This window comes from Drosophila virilis, chromosome 5 (genome assembly GCF_030788295.1).
Source record: "Drosophila virilis strain 15010-1051.87 chromosome 5, Dvir_AGI_RSII-ME, whole genome shotgun sequence".
Taxonomy (NCBI): Eukaryota; Metazoa; Arthropoda; class Insecta; order Diptera; family Drosophilidae; genus Drosophila; species Drosophila virilis.
Window position 1 is genome coordinate 21,637,505 of NC_091547.1, and position 20,341 is coordinate 21,657,845.

Genomic DNA, 20,341 nt, shown 5'->3' on the forward strand with positions numbered 1-20,341 from the left:
TTGTAGTTGTATCTAAGTATCTTATGCAGTTAGATCAAATCTCAATTCTTATGACTTCTAGCTAAGCATATTTTATTTCCGCTAAGCATTTGATAAATGCAACTGTAAACATATTATTTTGTATACATACGGCTTGGCCTATTTTGTTGTTGTTATTCAATTGTTGTGTCTATTGTTAACATTTGAATAGCTAATTCCAATTGTTGTACACCCGGTTCCTGGTTCATTTGGCAGCTAAGCAAACGTGGAGCTTCAAGAATTTCACTCAAACATGCACAAACACACAAATATCTGCATAAATGAGGCCATTATCTCAAGGTCGTTTTCAATTACTCCTCGTGTTGCGGTTTCGGTGTTGCTTTTGCTGTTTTTTTTATGCCCTTTGTCGTGGGGTATTACGGACTTGTTGCGAATTATGTGACACATGGCGGGAGAGAATTTCGGGTAGGTTTTTGTGGGAGTTAATTAAGACTTTTCCAAAGTCAAATATATATCTATATATATTTCAATGCAACTCGCTATATATATACCCTATATACTGATATATATATATATAGAAGTCGAATAGGTCGAATCGTTGTATCGCATAGCTATGATGACTTTTCGGATATAATTACAAATAACAACAATTAATTCAATATATGCATAAAATCGATAATTATTCAAGAACTTTTTGTTAATTTCTCTATGTATCGATATAACTAAACAAATGAAAGGAGATCGTGTTGGAGTTTTATCGAAGAAAGGATCGAGTTTGTGCTTCGAACGATACCGCTAAGATTATCATAATATGTTTATATATTTATGTTTATGATATATAGATCAAAAGTGTACTCGAGATTTTGCGACGAAAGAGGCTCTCTACTTTGGCATCTTTTGTTAAAAGAGTATTTCTACTTCGCCTAGCGACTCCCTCATTTCTATGGTTTTCGGTTAGGTACGGCTCGGTTTGTATACGTCCATTGTATGGGGCACCCACATGCTTTCGATTTCGCTTTCGTTTTTTGCCTGCTTTTCTTTTTTTTTTACTTTATAATTGTTGTTGTTGTTGTTGTTGTTTTTGGCAAATAACCTTGATAAACTATTTTTATCAGTCAGTCAAATGGGGCCAATGGCAAACACCCGCCCATTGCCCATTTGTTTGGGGTTAGTGTGCCAATTAACGATTAGATATCTCGCAGTTCTGTTCTATTCTCGCTCTATATATGCATACGCTCTATATATATATATATGTATGCATGTATATGTGTTAATGGCGAACATTACGCAGCTGGGAAATTTGAGATTTTTCGGGTGAGGTAAACAAATTATCTATGCAAATAATATGCATATTGCTGTGCAGCAAAAGTGCGTAATACTGTATAAGTCTGTTGTGGGCGTGGTCTAATGAGGGGGGGGGGGGGGGGGGGATGCGGTTTGTTGTCTCTATCAATAATAGAAATTGTGCATGCAATTGATATTTGCGCAGAGCTTATGAAAAACAATCCAAGAGACTGCGTCACAATAGCCACAGCTTTATGTAAGGGCCGTCGAGAAGTGTGGGGGGAGGGGGAGGGGTATGGGGGATGTGTTGGGCGGTGGGTGGTCTAGAGCGGGCGTCAACAATGTCGCAAAACAATTAAAAATACGTAGCGCAGCACTTGGTAAGAACATGCGGGCGTTAAATCGAAACATGTTGTTGACATTCCCAGCCCTGACCCAGAAATTGTGCGCAGTGTAGTTTATAATGGTATATAAAAATGTGCTAAAACGTTGGAGGACCGTTTGAACTAGTGTGGGTAAACGCAGAAACCATAAGAAGCTCAGCTCTTAATGGAAATACAAAAATAAGCGCAATATTGAAATGGAAAATAAATGAATAACATCAAATGAATCTAAATCGGAACTTAAAAAGATTTTTACCATATGACTAGATCAAGAAGAAGAAGTAAAACAAATCATTTCTTGAAAAACTGTTCAAAATAGGCTAATAATGAAAATTAAATAAATAAAAAATAAACATTAAAAATATATAAAACAAGCAAAAAATAAAAATAAATTAAAAATAAGAGAAAAATTAAAAGAAAACCAAATAAAAATTAAAATAAATAACAAATAACAAATATAATTTTATAAATGTTTTAAATTTTTATTTTAATTATTTAAAAATTAATATAATATTTAATAATACTTATAAATAAACACAAACAAATAAATATTAATGACAATATTACAAATTATATACATGCGAGATCTTGGAAACAGTTCGTTATTTGAAGAATTCTTTTTGCTAAAAATTTGCAAGTTTTGAACGGAAATCGATATTTCGTTCTTTTATGCAAAATGTCAAAACACAAAAAAAATCCTTAAAAGTAAATGTGAAAAGGAAATGTCACAAAAAGTGCGCAAAGCAAATAACGTTTTGTAGAATTTCCGATGAAATCGTAAAGCACAAAATGTTTCTTTTTGCTTAGAGTTCGGCGGTAATAGAGTGACAACATCTGGCTGGGCCAGGAAATCAGCGATGACGTTTTACGCTGACTTATCACAGTCTCACTCTCTCGCTCTCGCTCTCGCTCTCTCTCTCTCGCACGCTCGCTCTCTCTCGTCTTGCTCCAAGCTGTTCTCACTTAATGCCGCTGGGGTCACTGGCAGTTATCGCTGCAATTTTGTAATCAGTCGCCGGCTCAAGGTTAACAGCTAGCTAGCCCCCCCACCGCCATCCCACTTGCCGTTGCCTTTTCACACTCTTTTTTTTTTCAGTGCATTTCATTTGCACATATTGACAGTCGCCATGTTTGTTTTTGCTGCTCTTTGCATCTGTCTGTGCGCTCTCTTTAAACTGTATTTCACTTTTCATTTGATTTTATTGTATTTCATTTCTTTTTTACTTTTTTTGTTTTCTTTTCTTTTCTGGGTCATTTGCCCGTCTGGCAAAGCGGCAATTTTTTGCATATTTGTTTTTTATTGTCACTTTTTGTTAATTTAGATTTATTGCCATTTAAATGCACTTCCATTGTATTTACTGCAACATTTTTGGAGCTTTTTATTACGGTTTTTTTTTCTTTTTTTTTTTTTGATTTTTTATTTTCCATTTCTTTGGTGTCCATGTGGCAGGCCCATCGATTAGCGCTGATTGCGGCAAGTAAGCCTAATGAGCTCGGCAGACAACAATACTTTCGGGCAATCGACTTTATAAAAAGTCATTTAAAAGCAATTTGAAACATTTGCCGAAGTCGTATTCAAATTTTCTTCCACTTGGCTTTTCCATTAGATAAAAGATAACTATATAAAGATACAAATTGAACTCTTACCAAGCCTAAAACCTACTTAGATTGAATTCATTTAAAGCCCGGCTCATTACAAAAACATTTGAAAGGAAAGCAATAATGTCTGTGACGAATCAAGGTTTGAACCATGAATTGTAGTCATGCAAGTTCAAACCCAATTTCAAAGCAACAATTTTTAAAGCGTTCTCAGCCTTGGTTTCTAAAGCTTGTATACTCTTTTCCCATTTTCAATGGGGAAAAATTGCCTCATTCTTAGCTGTGAATTTACAGTCAAATTTTACGAAAAGTTTTTGGAAACTGTATTGAAACTAAATTAGAAATTTGGATGAATACATTTCGATCACTAAATTTTTAAGTACCACATACCAATATTCGTTCGAACGTGGGATTGGCCAAACCAATAAGGAAGCAAAGTATTATTAAATGAAAACAACCAATTCGCTTATAATTCGCAATCAGTTATAGGCTTAAGCAAACGCTGGAAATCTGGTGCAAGGCTGTTGAAGGCAAAGAGAATTGCTTTACATATAATTTAATGACGTTTAATTCTGTATTTCCCATAAGTTTTACATAAGATACCAGTTAAAATACTGTAAATTCACACATTGTGTAATAAATATATAGAATACGACGACACACATAAATATTGAACATATAGATGCATTTGATATGCCAACTATTTATTTGCCGTGCACTCCCGAAAGTTCCCATTTTACTAGCATTTCGAATGACCAGTTTTTGGTTTTTTTTTTTTGTTCTTTTTGCTTGGATAATACCCTGGAAGAATGCCTGTGTTAGTTGGCTGGAGCAGTACGTTTGCCTAGACGTCGACTTACCTTTTTGCTGTCATACGAAATGCTAGTAATCAACTAAGTTTTGCTCCAAAGATTTCTTTGGTAACATGAAATGAATAACTGTTGCAAACATGCTGCTTTTTACATATTTGCAACAACACAAAACTCCTCTCTTCCGGGACAACTTCGGAAATAAACATTTTTTTTCATTCGATTTTCGATAGTTTTTTTATGGTTATCTTGTGCATGCATTCTCCCTCCCTCTCTGGCTCCCTCACGGAATGCCAATAAACGAACAGAACTATCTCAAACCGGTATTAGATCATGCCTGAAAAATATTTATACAGAAAATACAAATGGGAATACGTTTAGTTAAAATATGTTAGATAAAAGTTGTTGCTACAAGAAATTAATTTTCGAGCAATCCATGCCAAAGTCCATGACTATTTGTGAATGTGTGTGAGAAGAGGAAAATGTATCCAAACAGTATTCATCTGTGTATTCTATGCATACAAGCTTTTAAAAATTTTCAAGCTATGCTTAAAAAATCTTATCTCATAATCGATATTTATCGATATTACGAAACTGCGATGAGATTTGGATATCATGCGTACGCATCATGCATATTTGAAATGTTTGTAAGTAGCTTTCGTCATTCACGAGTTATGTTTAAAACTGTTTCTCAAAATCGATATATATCGATATAATGTAAAAGGTACGAGATACCGAAAATGTACGCGTAATACTATGACTAAAATCGATATATGTAAACCCGTATTCTTAAAGCTGGGAGATATAGAAAAAGAAGTAAACTTAAATCGAAATCGGTCAGATCGGACAGACAGACAGACAGACAGACAGACAGGCTTATGAAGGGAGCTAGATCCTTACTGAGCTACGACTTATCTACATGCCTCCACTTTGATATATAGAAAGTTCCTTCCATGTGTTTCTACGCAATATAACATAATAACGATTCTATATAACATAACTCTTATGCCCTCTGAAATGTTGCAGTTGTAACATACCCTGCAATTTGGCCAACTGCTCGGTAGTCATAACAATGGGCATCATACGATCCGGACCGCCATTTAGCACCAATTTGGGATCGGCAATGGGACCCATATAACATTTACGCATCTTCAGATACTGCACCCAGACATTTAAGGATTGCTCTGGAGATTTGAGCTCTTGGCCGCCAGCGTTGCGCAGATTGACATCGATATCGATCAGTCCCTCGTTGAGGAAGACCTGTCGTGTCAAATGGATGTGACGATTGGTAATATAAATATTTGGCGGCTGTTGATCCTGTACACGCTGGGCCAAGCCCTGAATCTGCTGATCCTGCAGCACGGTGCGCATGAAGTTCTCACTGATCAAATGCAGATTGCAATCGCGTAAATCTCGCATCGACTGCTCCAGGCCGCAGTTCTTTTCGCGCAACGCCTGTAGCTGTGCGTCCAATTGCTTTTTATCCAGCTCATAGAGCTTCAATGTCTTCTCCCATTCCTCGTTAAGGACACGCATATCGCAGCTGCGCTCCTTGGAGGCAATTTTGGCGCTCAAATAGCGTTCCGATAGCTCCGTGAATTTCGATAGCGCATAGATGCATGCAAAGATCCAAAAGAAATGCAGATATACATCAACCGAGCTGGTCTTGCAGCTTTCCGTAAATGGATCCTGCAGTTCATTATCTAATGTATGATTATTAGTATCCATATTGAATAAAATGCTTGTCTTTTCCTCTTGTGTATCGTGTGAAATTACAGTTTATAATATGTAAAGATCATTTTTCCTATATACGATATGTATGTCATCTAACAACGCCTGCCCTGATCCCAATTCGTGTTTCGACTCACCTATGAGCTGTTCATCCTCTTTGCCCCCTAACAGTTGTGAATAGTAAAAGACAAGCCAAATAATGAGAGCCAGGCCCAAACTGATTGTCCAATTTGCAAAGCCCTTCATTTTGCCAATGATCTTCGGTTGGAACCTTCTAAAATGGTTTGCGAGAATTTTGTTTAGTTTATTGGAATATTGGTTGTGATTTTTTGAATTTTGTACTAAATTTTAAAAGCCAAGGTCTACTGTAAGAACAATTTTGCCTAGTTTCATATATTACTTTGTTTAAATTTGAAGAAATTTCATAGTTTTTTTGTGATGAATTCACTTCCGCATGCGAAAAATGGGTGAAAAACGAAAGATATGTATATAAAATAAGTGCACATCTCTTTATTTAATCTTAAGTTGTTTTAAGTTTTCCCATATTTATCGCCCCTTTCCTTTTTAACCTCTGACCCTTACGTTCTCACCCACTCCTTTGGCTTTGTCAGCAAAGCTAATTTATGGCTTGACTCGCTAATTTACTTATTCTTTGTGAATTATGACAGAAAGTTGTCTGAGACCCCCTCAACTCCTTGCCAAGCTGGGACTGTCTGACAGCGCCTTTTCTGGCACGACAAATCAGTGGGGCATGCTCGACTTGCAGTTACCATATATATATAACCAGAAAAAACATTTAGCATAAAATTTATGTTATTTTTCATATAGAGTTACTGGAGGAAGTAGAGTTGCAATAACTGAATTCTTTATTTGTTTTAAGGAATGCATTTAAAAAACGAACTTCTTCATTCAGTGAAGATACCCCACCCTTACCATTATTACAGGGCATATCCCACATCAAATTCAAAACGTCGCCGACCCAATTATAATTGCATAAAAGAGAAAATATATTTAAACAAATTTCATATTTTGATTAGGATACATTTTGTGGCGTCGCGCGTGTTAATCAGAAAAATTGTGATATATTTACTTTTTTGCAGACGAACAGCCACCGCGTAACCCCTTTAACCCTTGAGCGTGAGAGTCCTTTGAGTTATTTTATATGAGTAAATAGGGTATATTGTTTTCGTGCAAATGTATGTAACAGGCAGATGAAAAATATCCGAACCACTTTAAGGGTGATACAATTATATATATATATAATGACTTATATGTATTATGTGTGTATATATTCCTGATCAGCGCGACGAGTTTATATATGGGTAAATATATATTTAGCATCTATAACTCAGTCTATCTTTATATTGAATTGGTATAAAAACACATATGTATAATATATGCACTGAAAAATGCACCTTGATCGGACTTCAAGCGCCGAAAGGCTAGAAGAAGCTCATGCGTGTGATTTTTGTGCATGCAGGCGATAGAATCTTTTTGAGGCCAGCATATCGCTAAATTAAGGGTATTAGCTAGTCGGCATTGTACTCTTACTCTTGTTATTTTATTGAATTTGATTATTTCGCTGTTGCTTGATTATGGCTCAATAATTGCATTTGACTATAATAAGCTTTTGTTTTAGACTCATTCATTTATAAGCCAGCTCTAATTTATTGTTTTTTGGCAAATGGTGTGCTTGTGTGCGTGTGTCTGTGTTAGTTGGTTCGTGTGCGGTTTTTCCAGCACTTTGTTGATTTAATTAGGTAAAACTTTGCGGCGCACAAAACGCCAAAATGAGTAACAACCGCAGCGACAAGTCGTTCATTGAACTGGCGGCGCAACTAAATGAGTGTAAATCCGTGTGTGAGTATATGAATACAGTACATATATGTGCGCACCGTATTAGGTCGGAAGGAGGATGGGGGGTGGTGGCAAAGGGCAACTTGTGACATCTGCGGCCTCGCAGACAGAAAGTTGTCAAGACTCCAAAAATATACTTATTTATGCTCGAGTTTCTACGACTATTTGCATTTGCTTGCAACCGGAAAATGATTCACGTTTTCTGTTGACCCTACAAATATTTGTCATGTGCACATCAAATTTATTAAATATTTGTGCGATTTGTTTTTTGTTTTTTTGCCTGAAGTGCAATTACTGCATATAAAAGGGGGCTAACTCGTTTTTTACTTAAGTTCAAAATGTTGTTTTTTACGTTGGTAGAAAAAAAAGTATATCGATAAATTATTCGATATATATTTGATAAAAAACCGATTTCGATAAATAAGCATTAAGTATTTTCGATAACTGTGAATAAAAAATTAACAAATGTGAATCGGCTTGTAATTTTCTTAGATAATAATAATTGTATTCAATATTTAAGTATGAAATGTTATATATAATCGTGAATTCAAATCGATAAACGAATCAATCGAATTAAATTATGAATGTATTCAATATGAAGGCATTAAATTTGATCGATAGCTGCGAATAAAAATCGATAAAACTTTATAGTCTTCAAAAAAGATCGATAAGCATTTAAATTTAGAATAATATTCGATATTCGATATATTAATATAAACTGTCGCATTAAAAATAGTAGAACACAATGAATTGTTGACTTGGGGAGCGCATAAATAGATGACTTTTCTGTTTATATTCGGCTCTTAACAGTTGATTAAATATGTGAATTTTAAAAATAATTTACACAAGCATATCGTAGGGCACGGCAGAGGTGGATGGGGGCTGGAGCATGTGGTTAAAGCGACGCAGATTGCGTGTGACAAGTGCAGTCAAGTGCGTAGCTATTTCAGGCTGCCCTTGCCCGCGCTGCCCTCTTTTGGCCCCGTTGCGGCTTCCCCTCTCTTGCAACTGGTTGCATGCAACAAATTGTGTGCAACAGCCAGCGACCAGCCCGGAACCCCACTGAACACACAATTTCTGCAACTGCGTCGCAATTTTGACCAGCAAAGGGCCTTGAGTCGTGTGGGCGTTGGCGCGTGCTTGTGGGCGTGCCCAGGATGAGAATCCTGTAATTCAATGCCACAGTCCTGGAGCTCAACTCGTTCAGGATGTGTAAACACACGTTCTCCACGCAGCTTGCAGCTATGCAAACCGATATGAACTTGCAACAGGTGGCACGTTTGCTTTGCTATCGATAACGAAGCGGGTGTGTGTGTGTGTGTGTGTGCCACGCCCCCAGGGCTCTGTTTAATATGCAATACGTTGGATTTGAGTGTCTCTATGTGTCGTGCTGTCAGTTTCCATTACAAACACGAGAGCGACGAGACTGTGCGACACTTTATTATACTTGTCGTGTGTATGCCCTGTAGAGGAGCTGGCCTCATGGGGTATGATGAATTAATAGACAGTATGTTAAGTTGGCCTCATAGATTTGTGGATACAATTTAAATTGTCTTTGAAGCTTCATTCTATTTACATCAATTAACAATAGGAAATAACCACACACTGCCCGGCTTTAGTATAATAAATGTTAGAAATATAAGTTATATCGATTTTTTCTCGTGAAATGCGCAACAGATTTTGAACTTGTATAAAGCCAATCAAATATTAAAGAATTTTCATTTAATTATAAATTTTTTTTCTTTTTAAAGAAATTAAATCAACAACTTTTAAAAGAAATTGGTGTTGAGTTTGAACCAGCAACCTTACAAGTATTTTTTTTGACGCCAATGTCCAGAACATAAAATTTCCTTTAATATACTCTGCTACGTTGAATTGATTTTTCTTTATTTTGTATTACATTATTTGTAACTTAAGCCAGCGACCTTTCGAAAAGTTAACTGAGTTTGAGCCAGCGAACTGTTGCTTGTTGGTTCGACGCTCAGTCACCTAAGCCAAGCAGGCGGCTAACATCGCTTTTACAGGATATTCAAAGTTCTATCAAGTTGATTCGCAGACTGCCACTAGTTGATATCGATCAATCTATATTCTATTTAGCCATGCATTGCCTGAATGAAAGAATGTCACGCCAGTTGGCATTAATAATAAATAATATTAACAATAATGTTGCATATGAATATAAATCTAAATCAAGACAACGCGCCACGTCAAATGTCTCTGTGGCTGGCATGAGGGGTGGGTTGGCGTAACAATACACTCACTATATAGTGTGCTTAAGAAATCGCACGGCATCAGTAAATTATTTTAATCAAATTCCAGACAGCTAAATATCAGGGGGACATTATTTGTGAAGCGTTTCGCGCCGGACGTCTGGCCAAACAGCACAAAATACAAGCAAAAATACAAACAAGCGCAGATACCAGCACAAATAATATATATATATATATATATGTATTGTATATGCATATATTTATATCTAAATAATGCATTTCGGTGTGATAGCGGGTTCAAACAGGGGCGTGGGCTAACATTTTAGCTGTTCCCAAGGGGGGGTTCTCCATATCTGATCAGCTATAAATTGACAGTCGAGCTTTGTCGCTGTCATTTACAAAATTTTGAAGTAATTTATATTTATAAGTGCCCCTTTTGTAATTTTTATTAGGCTACGCCTCTGTGTGTTCCAAAAAAACCTGAAATTTTCGAGTTGAAAATCTTGAAAGAAATTTTAAAAAAATATATATATATATTAAATACTAAGTGAATGTCCATCTTCCTTTCTCCGATCCCCTTCTACTACGCTACGCCTCTGTGTGGCATAAGAAAGTTGACATTTTTGGGTAGAAAGTCTTCAAGAAAAACTTAAAATAATATAAAACTAAAAAATATAAGTTAATTAATTGAATTCATATCTTCTACTCTTTGACCCCCGCCCAAGCAGTTTCTTAGACGCCCCTGTCCAGAACATAACATACCATATAGTATACTTAGCTATGCGGTTGAATGGATTGTTTTTTTCTTATTTTTCTTCTTTTTTTTTTGTAGACAGCTCGTCAAGTGTCGCCTCGTTGAGTGTCGCAATTTTCAATTTGAATTTGCATTTTGCATTTAACTTTATGTGTAGACGTTGACATGAGAAACGTGCACAAATAATAAAGTTATCAGACGGGCGAAAGCATTATTATGCAGAGCTGCGGCATGTTTACGCAGATGCCAAGTGGTCTACATAACGTTTTAATCATGCTTTATAATGCAAATTCTTTACAAAAATTGTATCTCCATTAATTTAGAACTTGTAAATGTTATAGAAAAACTTATTCTAATTAAAATTGCCTGCTTGCCAGTAGAACGTTTACGAATAGGGCGCAAAGCATAATACCAAGCCAGTGAAACGTTTACGTTTAGAAAAGTTTGAAATAGTTACTGTAAGAAAATGCAGAGAGAGGGAAAATGTGGGAAGATTTGCAAAGGTACTGCCAGTGAAACGTTTCCGAATGCAGCGCATGGAGAGAGACAAAAATGGAGAATAAAGAAGTAGAGAAACAAGTGTGTAAGTGAGGATGCACTGAAGATTTTGGCCTATCAAAAAATTAAATTTTTGTAATACTCAGATGTGCCAAGAGTTTGCCATGAATTAACTGGAATTTATATACAAATTTCTTAGATTTAAGCATGGTTTGTCATGGTTTCTGTGAGGGTGAAAAATGGAACGTTAACAAGTTGAGAATTTGTTCGAAATATTTCTACGCATTTTTATAAAAATTAATTTTAGACGTGCTTCACACTTTTTTGAGAATGTTTCAAGGATTCTATTTACACATATTTTCCGAGGCTTTACATGAAAACTTAGTGAATGCATGTTTCAGCTATCTTGGAAATTCCACACGCAACTGTGGAAAATAAGCGGAAAGCGCTTGCACATATATTTAACACACTTTAAATTAAGTCAAATGATTAATAAACTTATTTTTGTATCTTTGCAGGTGAGTCGCTTGTGCAGTCAGTTATAATACGATAGGTTATGCTAAAAAGTGAGTATATGTTAAATGGAATATAGTTTACTCAAGCTACAAACTTGAAACTCAACCAACCCGACGCGACGCTGCACTTGTCTGTGGTCCGTGCGGCTGCAACAATCAGAGGGCAGCCATAAAAAGACATGAAAATAAATTGCGCTGATAAAAAGCAATTGAAATGTCAATATGCAATAAAAAAATAAAAATAAAAAAAAAAAGTAAATAAAAAAATGTAGGAGTGAGGCAAAAGCAAAGAAGTCAACTTGAAATTTAGTTAAGTGAAAAATGCACGCACATAAAAATTTCAAATTGAAATAAACGAAACAAAGCTCCTAAACTCGAACGGTCAATTGCGGATGACCCCCAACTGTTGCCCCAATATGCCACAAAACAAAAAGGAAAATTTCACTGATAAGCTGAAAAATGCATTTCCAGTTGTTGTCAGTGGCAATGACAAAAGTCAAATTATCGTTTATGGAGTGTTTAGACTAAAGATAGACGGTTTTCCGCTAATGGGAAAACGGCTGGGAAAACATTCAAGTGGATTTTCCTATGCACGCAGAACCTAAAATATATATTAAAGTGCTTCTTGCTAAATTTCAAACTTTAGATAGCAGATTATTGAAATCATATGAGTAAAGTACAGTTATCATTCGCAAAGTCGTTCGACTTCAGTTAATCCCTTACTTAAACTTTGTTGGTATTCTTTTGAATCCTGTGCGCGAAGACTGTGAAGAGCTGTGAACTGTGAACTGTGTTTCAAATTGAAATAATATGAATTCAAAATAAAATGAATAATTGAACTTTGTATTCATATGTGTAGAGTACAGTAATCACTCGTACATTAGAAATCTACAGTTTTTATGTTAATTACATTTTTTGGTATTTTTTTATTACATGCGCCAAGTCTGAGAAAGATCTTGATATATAAATTATATTGCTCTCTTCTATATAGATATTGTTTAGATATATGAATAAGTATTAAATAGAATGCAGTGATCATTCGCATAGATCAGTTTTTACGTTTACTAAATAATATATTTGGTATTTTTTTTTTGGGTTTTTGTAAGAGTTTAATCAGCTTAATTAATTAATTTAATTAAGCTTTCTTACAGCTTCGTTATCGATAAATGAATATAACTTATTTGCACGCTTGATGTTAAAATCTGTCAAAAATATATGCTAATAATAGAGTTTTGTTTAAGAACTTGGAAATCTTCGCAAAATCGTTTGTTTTAGATTTCCTACAAGCTCTTACGCTATAAATTACAATTTTTGCACTTATTAATCGGCTCAATCAGTTTAATCGATCAAAATTATCGATTAAAACTCTTTTGCACATCTATCTCACTCTCTCTCCCTCTCTCTCTCTCTAGTCACGGCACATGCCTTCATTTACAACCGTTAATTATGCCTGCGTTATAAGTACATATTTCAATGAAAGAGATTTACTATGCAAATTGTTATTGTTATTCCGCCGATACCCTCCATTCATAGAGACAGCCGCGTTATTGTTGCTGTTGTTGTTGTTGTTGTCTTTGTCATTGCTCGTTGTTGATGATTGTCTTTGCCCACAATCAGTGGCGGCAGCCGCTTTTAAACACCCCCCCCCCTACAGCCCATCGACTTGCCTAATGCAATGGCAGCAGTTAGAGGTGGGGCCGGCCCGGCCCCTCTCTGCGACCGCTGCCTGCCTCAACGGCAAATGTCGCGCGCGCCACTGAACGACATTAAACCTGACTTTGTCATTGGATGTCTCTCGCGCTCGCTTACTCTCGCTCACAAAGCTGTGCTCTCTCTCTCTCTCTCTTCTACTACTGCAGTGCAACGTTAGCCCAAGCGGACCAAAGCAAACCTCAGCGAACAAGGCAAAAGAAAATACAGCAACAAATTATTATGATTATTATGTACATGGGCCCAATGCATTTATGACCGATAGAAAGAAAGAGAGAGAGAGTGACTGAGACGGGCAGAGGGCGGCAGAGGAAGAACACGCCAAAGATAGAGAGAGCGAGCGAGAGAGCGCTCATGGATAAAACACACCGACATAATGACGCCAGCAGCAGCAGCAGCAGCAGCAGCAGCAGCGCCGTCGACTGCATTGTCGGTCGCTCGTTCAGTAGATTTGTGTGTCTTCGCATAAATTTTGCAGCTTGTATGACACGGCATGTAGACAAGTTTTCTTCTCTTATTTTGTTGTTGTTGTGATTCCAACTAGGCACAGATACCAGATACAGCACACTGTGTGTGTATGTGTGCTGGCAGCGGCTGCGGCTGCGGCTGCGGCTGCGGCTGCTGATGTGTTTTTTGCTATTTGCCGGCAGCGAACTACCCCAACAACTGGCAGCCATGACGCCCCACACGCCCTGTCAGGCACACATACAGCCAGCCACCCACTCACACACACACACACACACACGCACGCTCACATATAACGACTGACTGTTGCACTCACACCCAAACTGCTCCAGTGTACTACTGAACGTTTGGCAGTCGGCCAAAGCAGTGGAGTCGCACACACACACAATCACCCAGCTACACGCATGCACAGCCATATTCACCCAGAGAGGGCAGAGCGAGAGAGCACCCCACCTCCCACCACACACCGCCATTTATACTCAGCTGTCATTGTTGATATTTTGTGTTTTCATCTTGAACTTTTGTGGTTCAATGTGTCTAGCCAACCCCCCCCCCAAAAACAAAAAAAAAAAAAGCTACCAAACGCCAAATTCACCACACACACACACAAAGCTAGCTCTGCTGCTACTGCCCATACCCCAAAGCTGCAGCGCCCGCGCTCGCTTGCACTCGCACACTGTATTGCGCTCTCTTGCTGTGTTGCCCTTGCTTTTGCCGGCTTTTTTCTATGCGTATGCGTAGACGCTTTCGCTCTTTGCTCTCTCTCGCTCTCGCTCTCTCGCTAGTTGCTACTGCTGCTGCTGCTTGCAGCGCTCTATTGCATTCTACACTTGAACTTGCCCAGCGTTAACTCAACACACACACACACACACACACACACACTCACACACAGACAGTCTGTGTCTGACTGTCTACAATTATCTGCTGACCCCCCCTCTAGCGCCGCCCAACCCTCGCTTACTTATCCCCATCAATCGGTATCTGTGTATCTCTGTTTGTTTGCCTCTGCGCTTACTTTTTAACCACATTGTATTTGAAATGTGCAATTTTAGACGTCGCCGTCGGTCACGTTACGTAGAATATTTTAGTTGAGTTTTTGTTGCTGTCTCTGCTGTCGTTGTTGTTGTTGTTGTTGTTGTTGTTCACTGTTTGCGCTGTAGATCTTTGCCTTTCATCAATTACGTCTCAGCACGTCGCCGCTGTATAAACGTACTTCTAGATATTTGTACTCGTACTCGTACTCGAATTCGTTTTACTTCAAGGCAAACACATACCTATTCGATACTATTATTGGATGACTTGTAATCTATATAGTCTCCACTGTGCATGCATTTTATAATATACTTTGTAAATAGAGCTATGTATCTAAATTAGATAAGTTTAGTTTATTTACAGTAGAAAAGCAGTTTCGAATGGATTCATGAATGATCTCAGAAGTTAGATACTACAAGAAATGTGCATGCGCAGATAAAGTCCAGAAGATAAGATAGGTTCATATTTAGGTTGATGTACGTTACAAACATTCAAAGAACTTGATATCATATGAAAATTTGATTCGAATTGAAAAATTATAACATAAACTTGTTCAAATACAAAGAGTTTTGATTGTGCGAGTATTATATAAATAGAATTTCGAAAGTTATTTAGTTTTTGAATGGAACCCTCAATATAATTATTGTACATTTTGGGTTAGATATTGCACTATTTGAACTTCCAATTCAGTTTTCATAATTATTCCAAAGTTTATTATAACTTTTCGGTTTGCATAAAACTTCTTATGCACTCCAACTGCTCTATACAAAAATGAAAAAAAAAAATGAGCGCTAAATTTTCTAGCTCTCACATGCTGTTTACAAATTTCCATTTCCATTCATTTTCATGCAAAGTATGTATCTACACACACATCACACACACGCACACAGATGCATACACATATTTACATATGTAAGTACTTTGTACTAGAAAATTCCAACGTCTCGTCTCCGAACGCAGATCAACTGCCCAACTTCGCATTTGCCCTTGTCTCTCGCGGCCTGTCAGCGTCTGGCAATGTTTATAATAATCGTTTTTGTGCCACTGTGCGAACACATTTCGAATGTACGTGTGAATTTGCACTTGTGCACCCGACGGCGGCAGCAGAAGCAGCAGCAGCAGCGGCAGAGCGACACACACACACATAAAAAGTCAACGAAAATAAAAAGAAAACAGAAATTAAAAGGAGGCAAATATAAAGGAAAGCGATGATGGCACTCGTACGCACACAAACGCAGACACGCCTTATTATTGTGAATGTGGGTGTATGCAGCAGTGGGGAAGACTCTGTGTGTGTGTGTGTGTGTGTAAGCGTTTGCCTCTCTATTGCTGCGTGTACGTGCCGGAGAGGTGATTCAAAGAGCAGCGCGCGATTGCATCGGCATTTTCATTCAAGCCACTCGCTCTGCACATGTGTATGTGTGTGAGAGAGAGAGAGAGAGCAAGCGTAAAATGCTTATGCGTGTATGCTGCGCTTCACATTTATCTTTAGCGGTGATTCCGTTTTCGACTTTTGTGAGCGCATGTTTACACTAGTGTGGGTTGCTGCCGACGCGCTCTCTCTCACTCCCTCTCTCTCTCTCTCTCTCTGGCGGTCTGTCTCTCTCTATGGTGGTGGGTTTCGTGGTGAGTTTAAGCGCACTTCATCATTTCGAATTTAACAGAGCAATAACATTTAGTATTTGTTTGGACTTAACATTTAGTATTTGTTTGGACTTTGTCGTTAACGGTTCGTTCTCCCGTTCGCTCGTTCGTTCGTTGTGTTTTTTGCGGTTTGCTTTTGAACAAAAACAAAAAACAAAATATATATAGAAATATTAAATAAATAATAAAATTAAAATTAATGTTAAAAGCAAAACGGTTGCCCCGAAACTCTTGTTTATAACACGCGTTGCAACAAAGTTAAACAAAAAAGAAATCAAAAGAGAAATTTATATGCTATACAAAACAAAACAAAATAATATACAAAATAACAACACAAAAAAAAAAAAAATAAAAATAAAAATTGTTAAACACAAGTGCAATTTAAACAAAATATATTTACGCATAGAGAGAAACCAACCACAACAACAAAGTGCAAATGCATTGTAGCTGAAAAAAAAAAGAGAGAAGCAAATAAAAACTGTCAAAAGTGCAACAGTTTTACATAGATATTATATGAATTAAAATTCATTTTGTGTGCCGCAGTCAGCGCCGCAGCATGCGGCATGCTTTAAAATAGCAACAAGCCAAAATAAAAAGGAAGAAAATAAGAAAATAGAGAATGAAAACAACGAGACAAAATGTGTAAATAAAAACGCACATGAATCTAAACATTTTACGGTGAAAGGCAAACACACCACCAACACTACACACACACACACACACACACACACACACGTACACATACGCGCGCACACCTACAACAAGAACTATCAAACATCAACAACAGGCACAGCCGCTGCGGCAGCGACGCAACGTTTATCATACAGCGACGTCGACTGCGCTACGTAATCAGACGAGGGGGGCAACACATGAAGAGGAAGAGCAACAGCCGCGTGTAAAGCAACGGCAACGGCAACGGCGACGGCGACGTCGACGTCAGACAAACGTCTACAGTTTGTCTGTCTCTCGTTTCTGGTCCGCAGCGCAGGTCCTGCGTCTGCAGAGAGCGGCGCACAAGACAAACCGTTAAACTGCCTGACTGACTGACAGACTGACTGATTGACTGACTGCCCGATTGACTGACTGTCACAGTGCACTCTACTGTCTCGCTCGCACACACACAACCTGCGTGATTCCCGTTAAACAGTTACCAAAGTGCTTTTTAACAAATGCTGCAGAAAGCTAATTGAAAGCCCCGCCCGCTCCACCCGCAACCCGCGCAACGCATAAGAAGGGGAAAAAGTTTACAGTGTTTAATCTATAATCCGGCCCACGAATCCCCCCCCCAAACCCATACAAAAGTATGCAAGAATTATAGTGCAAAGTGTGCTAAAAAGAAAGAAAGAAAGAAGGAAAGAGAAACAACAGAAAAGAAAGCAAAGAAATTGTTTTATTTTTTATCAAGAATCTTTAACTTTGTAAATGGATAACGATTTATATGGATTAGTAGCTGATTTGGCGTATTTTATAGATGCTAACGGTAAGTTCTAATCCAAAGAAACTTTTTTCAAAAATTTGCGGGCAAACTCGTTTAAAAGAAACTGAAAAAAATCAATGTGGAGTGAAAATGTAAGAAATTAAATGAAAATGAAAATCAATATAGGAATATTTACTGGGAAAAGTTCGGTTTATTATGGAAGTAGTTCTTATAAGATATATTCAGTTCTTATAAGAACGAAACGCAACTTGTTTAAGAAAGCTTGTAGGCGAAAGTTCAAAGAATTTCTCCCTTATCAATAAGAAAGTTGTCAACACAATTTCGACTCGTTGGCAATATTTTCATTGCAGAACTGCAAAAAGCACACTTCGTCCAAACACCAATATTATTTCCACTCTATCAAAATGCATTTAGCATCAATTGGAAAAAATGCGTGAAAAGTTGCAAACATCCTTTTTACAGATACTTTTCTATCTTGCAGATTGCATTTTTCAAATTCAATTGTGTGAAATGCTTAAACCAAATCTCAGTAAATAAATGTATCTAAATTGTCTTTAATCTAATAAAGATACAGATGGCAGTAAAGGATTATATATTTTTATATCCAGAGCTAATATTACAGATCCAGATGTCCGTAATACAATAATAATATTAATAATATGTCATCAATGAAAATATTATGAATCCAGATCTCATTGTTCAATCTAAGTTTATAGATACAGATCTTAGTAAAGGATTTTTTGGCAATTTATATTAAATCTAATATAGATGCAGCTCTCAGTAAATCGCATTATCTCTTATCTAATATGCTTATCTCATTAAAAACTTATATGGAAATTGTCTTCAGCTCCAAATCTCTGTAAAAGATATTATCACAATTGCTATTAATCTATTTTATTAAAGAACAGTTCTTAGTAAAGGATTTCATAGCGCTTCTCATCATTCTTATAAATTATAGATCTGTAATAGTTATATCGAAATTATTGTGGATTTAGTTTATCAATAATGGAGTATGAAAGATTATGTTTAAATTGTACTCAATCTCAGTTTAGCCATATTCCAATAAGGAACATCTTCTAATATCGGAATGCTCATCAGTCAAACATAATGTATTCTGCCCAAAACTAAAAGTTTCCGGCGCTCGCATCTGTCGACTATTTCTATTGAAAGCATATCTCGGCTATATACTATATGCTCCCTGCATATCTTGAACAAAATTAAGCTGTCATCTGTTCGACACTTGTTTATTTTTCTTTTGGGGGGATTTTGATTATTTACATTTGACCTGTCAACCGTTCGATCAAGTGAGATACACGCGTTGCGCTTGAGAAAACACGTTACGCATTTCCATTTTGGTCCAGTCAAGGAAAATGTGCTGAAAAATTGGCCAAGTGAAAAGCTGAGGCACAGCACGAAGCCGCATCTATGCCAAGATACGCACACACACACACACACACGCACAGATACATGTGTAACTACAGATACATTTGTATCCGCAGATACACATGTTTATGCGCATAATTTTTTTTTTGGTAATACATTAATTATTGTCATGACAACTGACAGACGGCCAATTAAAGCGCAATCGTTGAAATGTAAATTTATATATTTGAATGTACACACTCGCACACCCAATCACTTGAATTGTTATACATATTGATAAATACATAAGTGGTATTTTGAGAATCCAGCACTTGGCTCATGTAATTGGCATCGAGAACAACTGAATTATACAAATAAATTGCGCTGCTTATTGACTTTTCAAGTGGCGTTTTTTTCTCTTCTGTAAAATCTTGTCTTTCTCTGTGTGTTTTGTTGCCTTGGTTAACTACTTGGGACTGAAGCGAATCTCTGTTAAGTTGCTGGCATTAGGCACAATTTATTTGTATTGCAAATGTGAGCTGATTTTATGCCTTCAGTTAGATTATTTGTTTGTTTTTGGTGTACTAAGTTAATAGCGGCGGTTGCTGCTAGAACCACTTGGGAATTATAAGAGAATGCTGGAAATTTGATTAATTTGCTTGAGAGTTCGATTGCTAAAACTACTTGCGAATTATAAATGTATGCTTGCAGCCAGTTACTTTATTTACTCTATAGCCAGAACTGCTTGCGAATTACAGCAGACTGTAATAATAGTAAATATATAAAATAATAACTTCTGCTTAAGAACTTCTTGTGTTAATAGTGTCTCTTGCTAGAACAACTTGAGAATTTTAGTCGAATGCCTGAAGTTGACTTAAATTGCTTAAGAGCTCCTTTGCTAAAACCATTTGCGAATTATAAGACTATATTTTGCATACCTTAAACTGCTTGCGAATTATATAATAATTATATATGAATGCTACTCTACTTTACTTAAGAGCTGCAGCTTCGTGGCGCGAACCCAGTTCTTCCCTCACCCATTCGAGCAGCAAAAAGATGTCAATATGTAAC

At 37.0% G+C, this 20,341-nt stretch overlaps 2 protein-coding genes and 1 long non-coding RNA gene across 9 annotated transcripts in view; 2 read left to right on the plus strand and 1 right to left on the minus strand.

The window, feature by feature from the left end:
- Positions 1–20,341, plus strand: part of EcR (Ecdysone receptor) — a 125,325-nt gene that overhangs the window by 43,988 nt on the left and 60,996 nt on the right. Inside the window, exon 1 of one of the 7 annotated variants that reach the window (XM_002049150.4) lies at positions 16,523–17,950. The exons of 5 other annotated variants lie outside the window; for them this stretch is intronic. Coding sequence is in view for 1 of the 2 variants with exons in the window: in XM_015174013.3 (XP_015029499.1) it covers positions 17,893–17,950 (58 nt within the window). In the remaining variant the exon portion in view is untranslated. Of the gene's footprint in view, positions 1–16,522; positions 17,951–20,341 lie in introns of those variants that run through there. One more of the 7 variants, XM_015174013.3, reaches the window with a different exon arrangement.
- Positions 2,224–5,941, plus strand: LOC116651308 (uncharacterized). Its single transcript, XR_004304322.2, has 2 exons — positions 2,224–3,682; positions 3,729–5,941. It is a non-coding gene; the product is annotated as an uncharacterized lncRNA (long non-coding RNA).
- LOC6625804 (uncharacterized) lies at positions 3,965–6,136 on the minus strand. The gene is made up of 4 exons (XM_002049152.4): positions 5,923–6,136; positions 5,092–5,757; positions 4,106–4,391; positions 3,965–4,046 (listed from the first exon to the last, which is right to left on the minus strand). The coding sequence occupies exons 1-3, from the start codon at positions 6,029–6,031 to the stop codon at positions 4,381–4,383; spliced, it is 786 nt and encodes a 261-aa protein (XP_002049188.1). The 5' UTR covers positions 6,032–6,136; the 3' UTR covers positions 3,965–4,046; positions 4,106–4,380.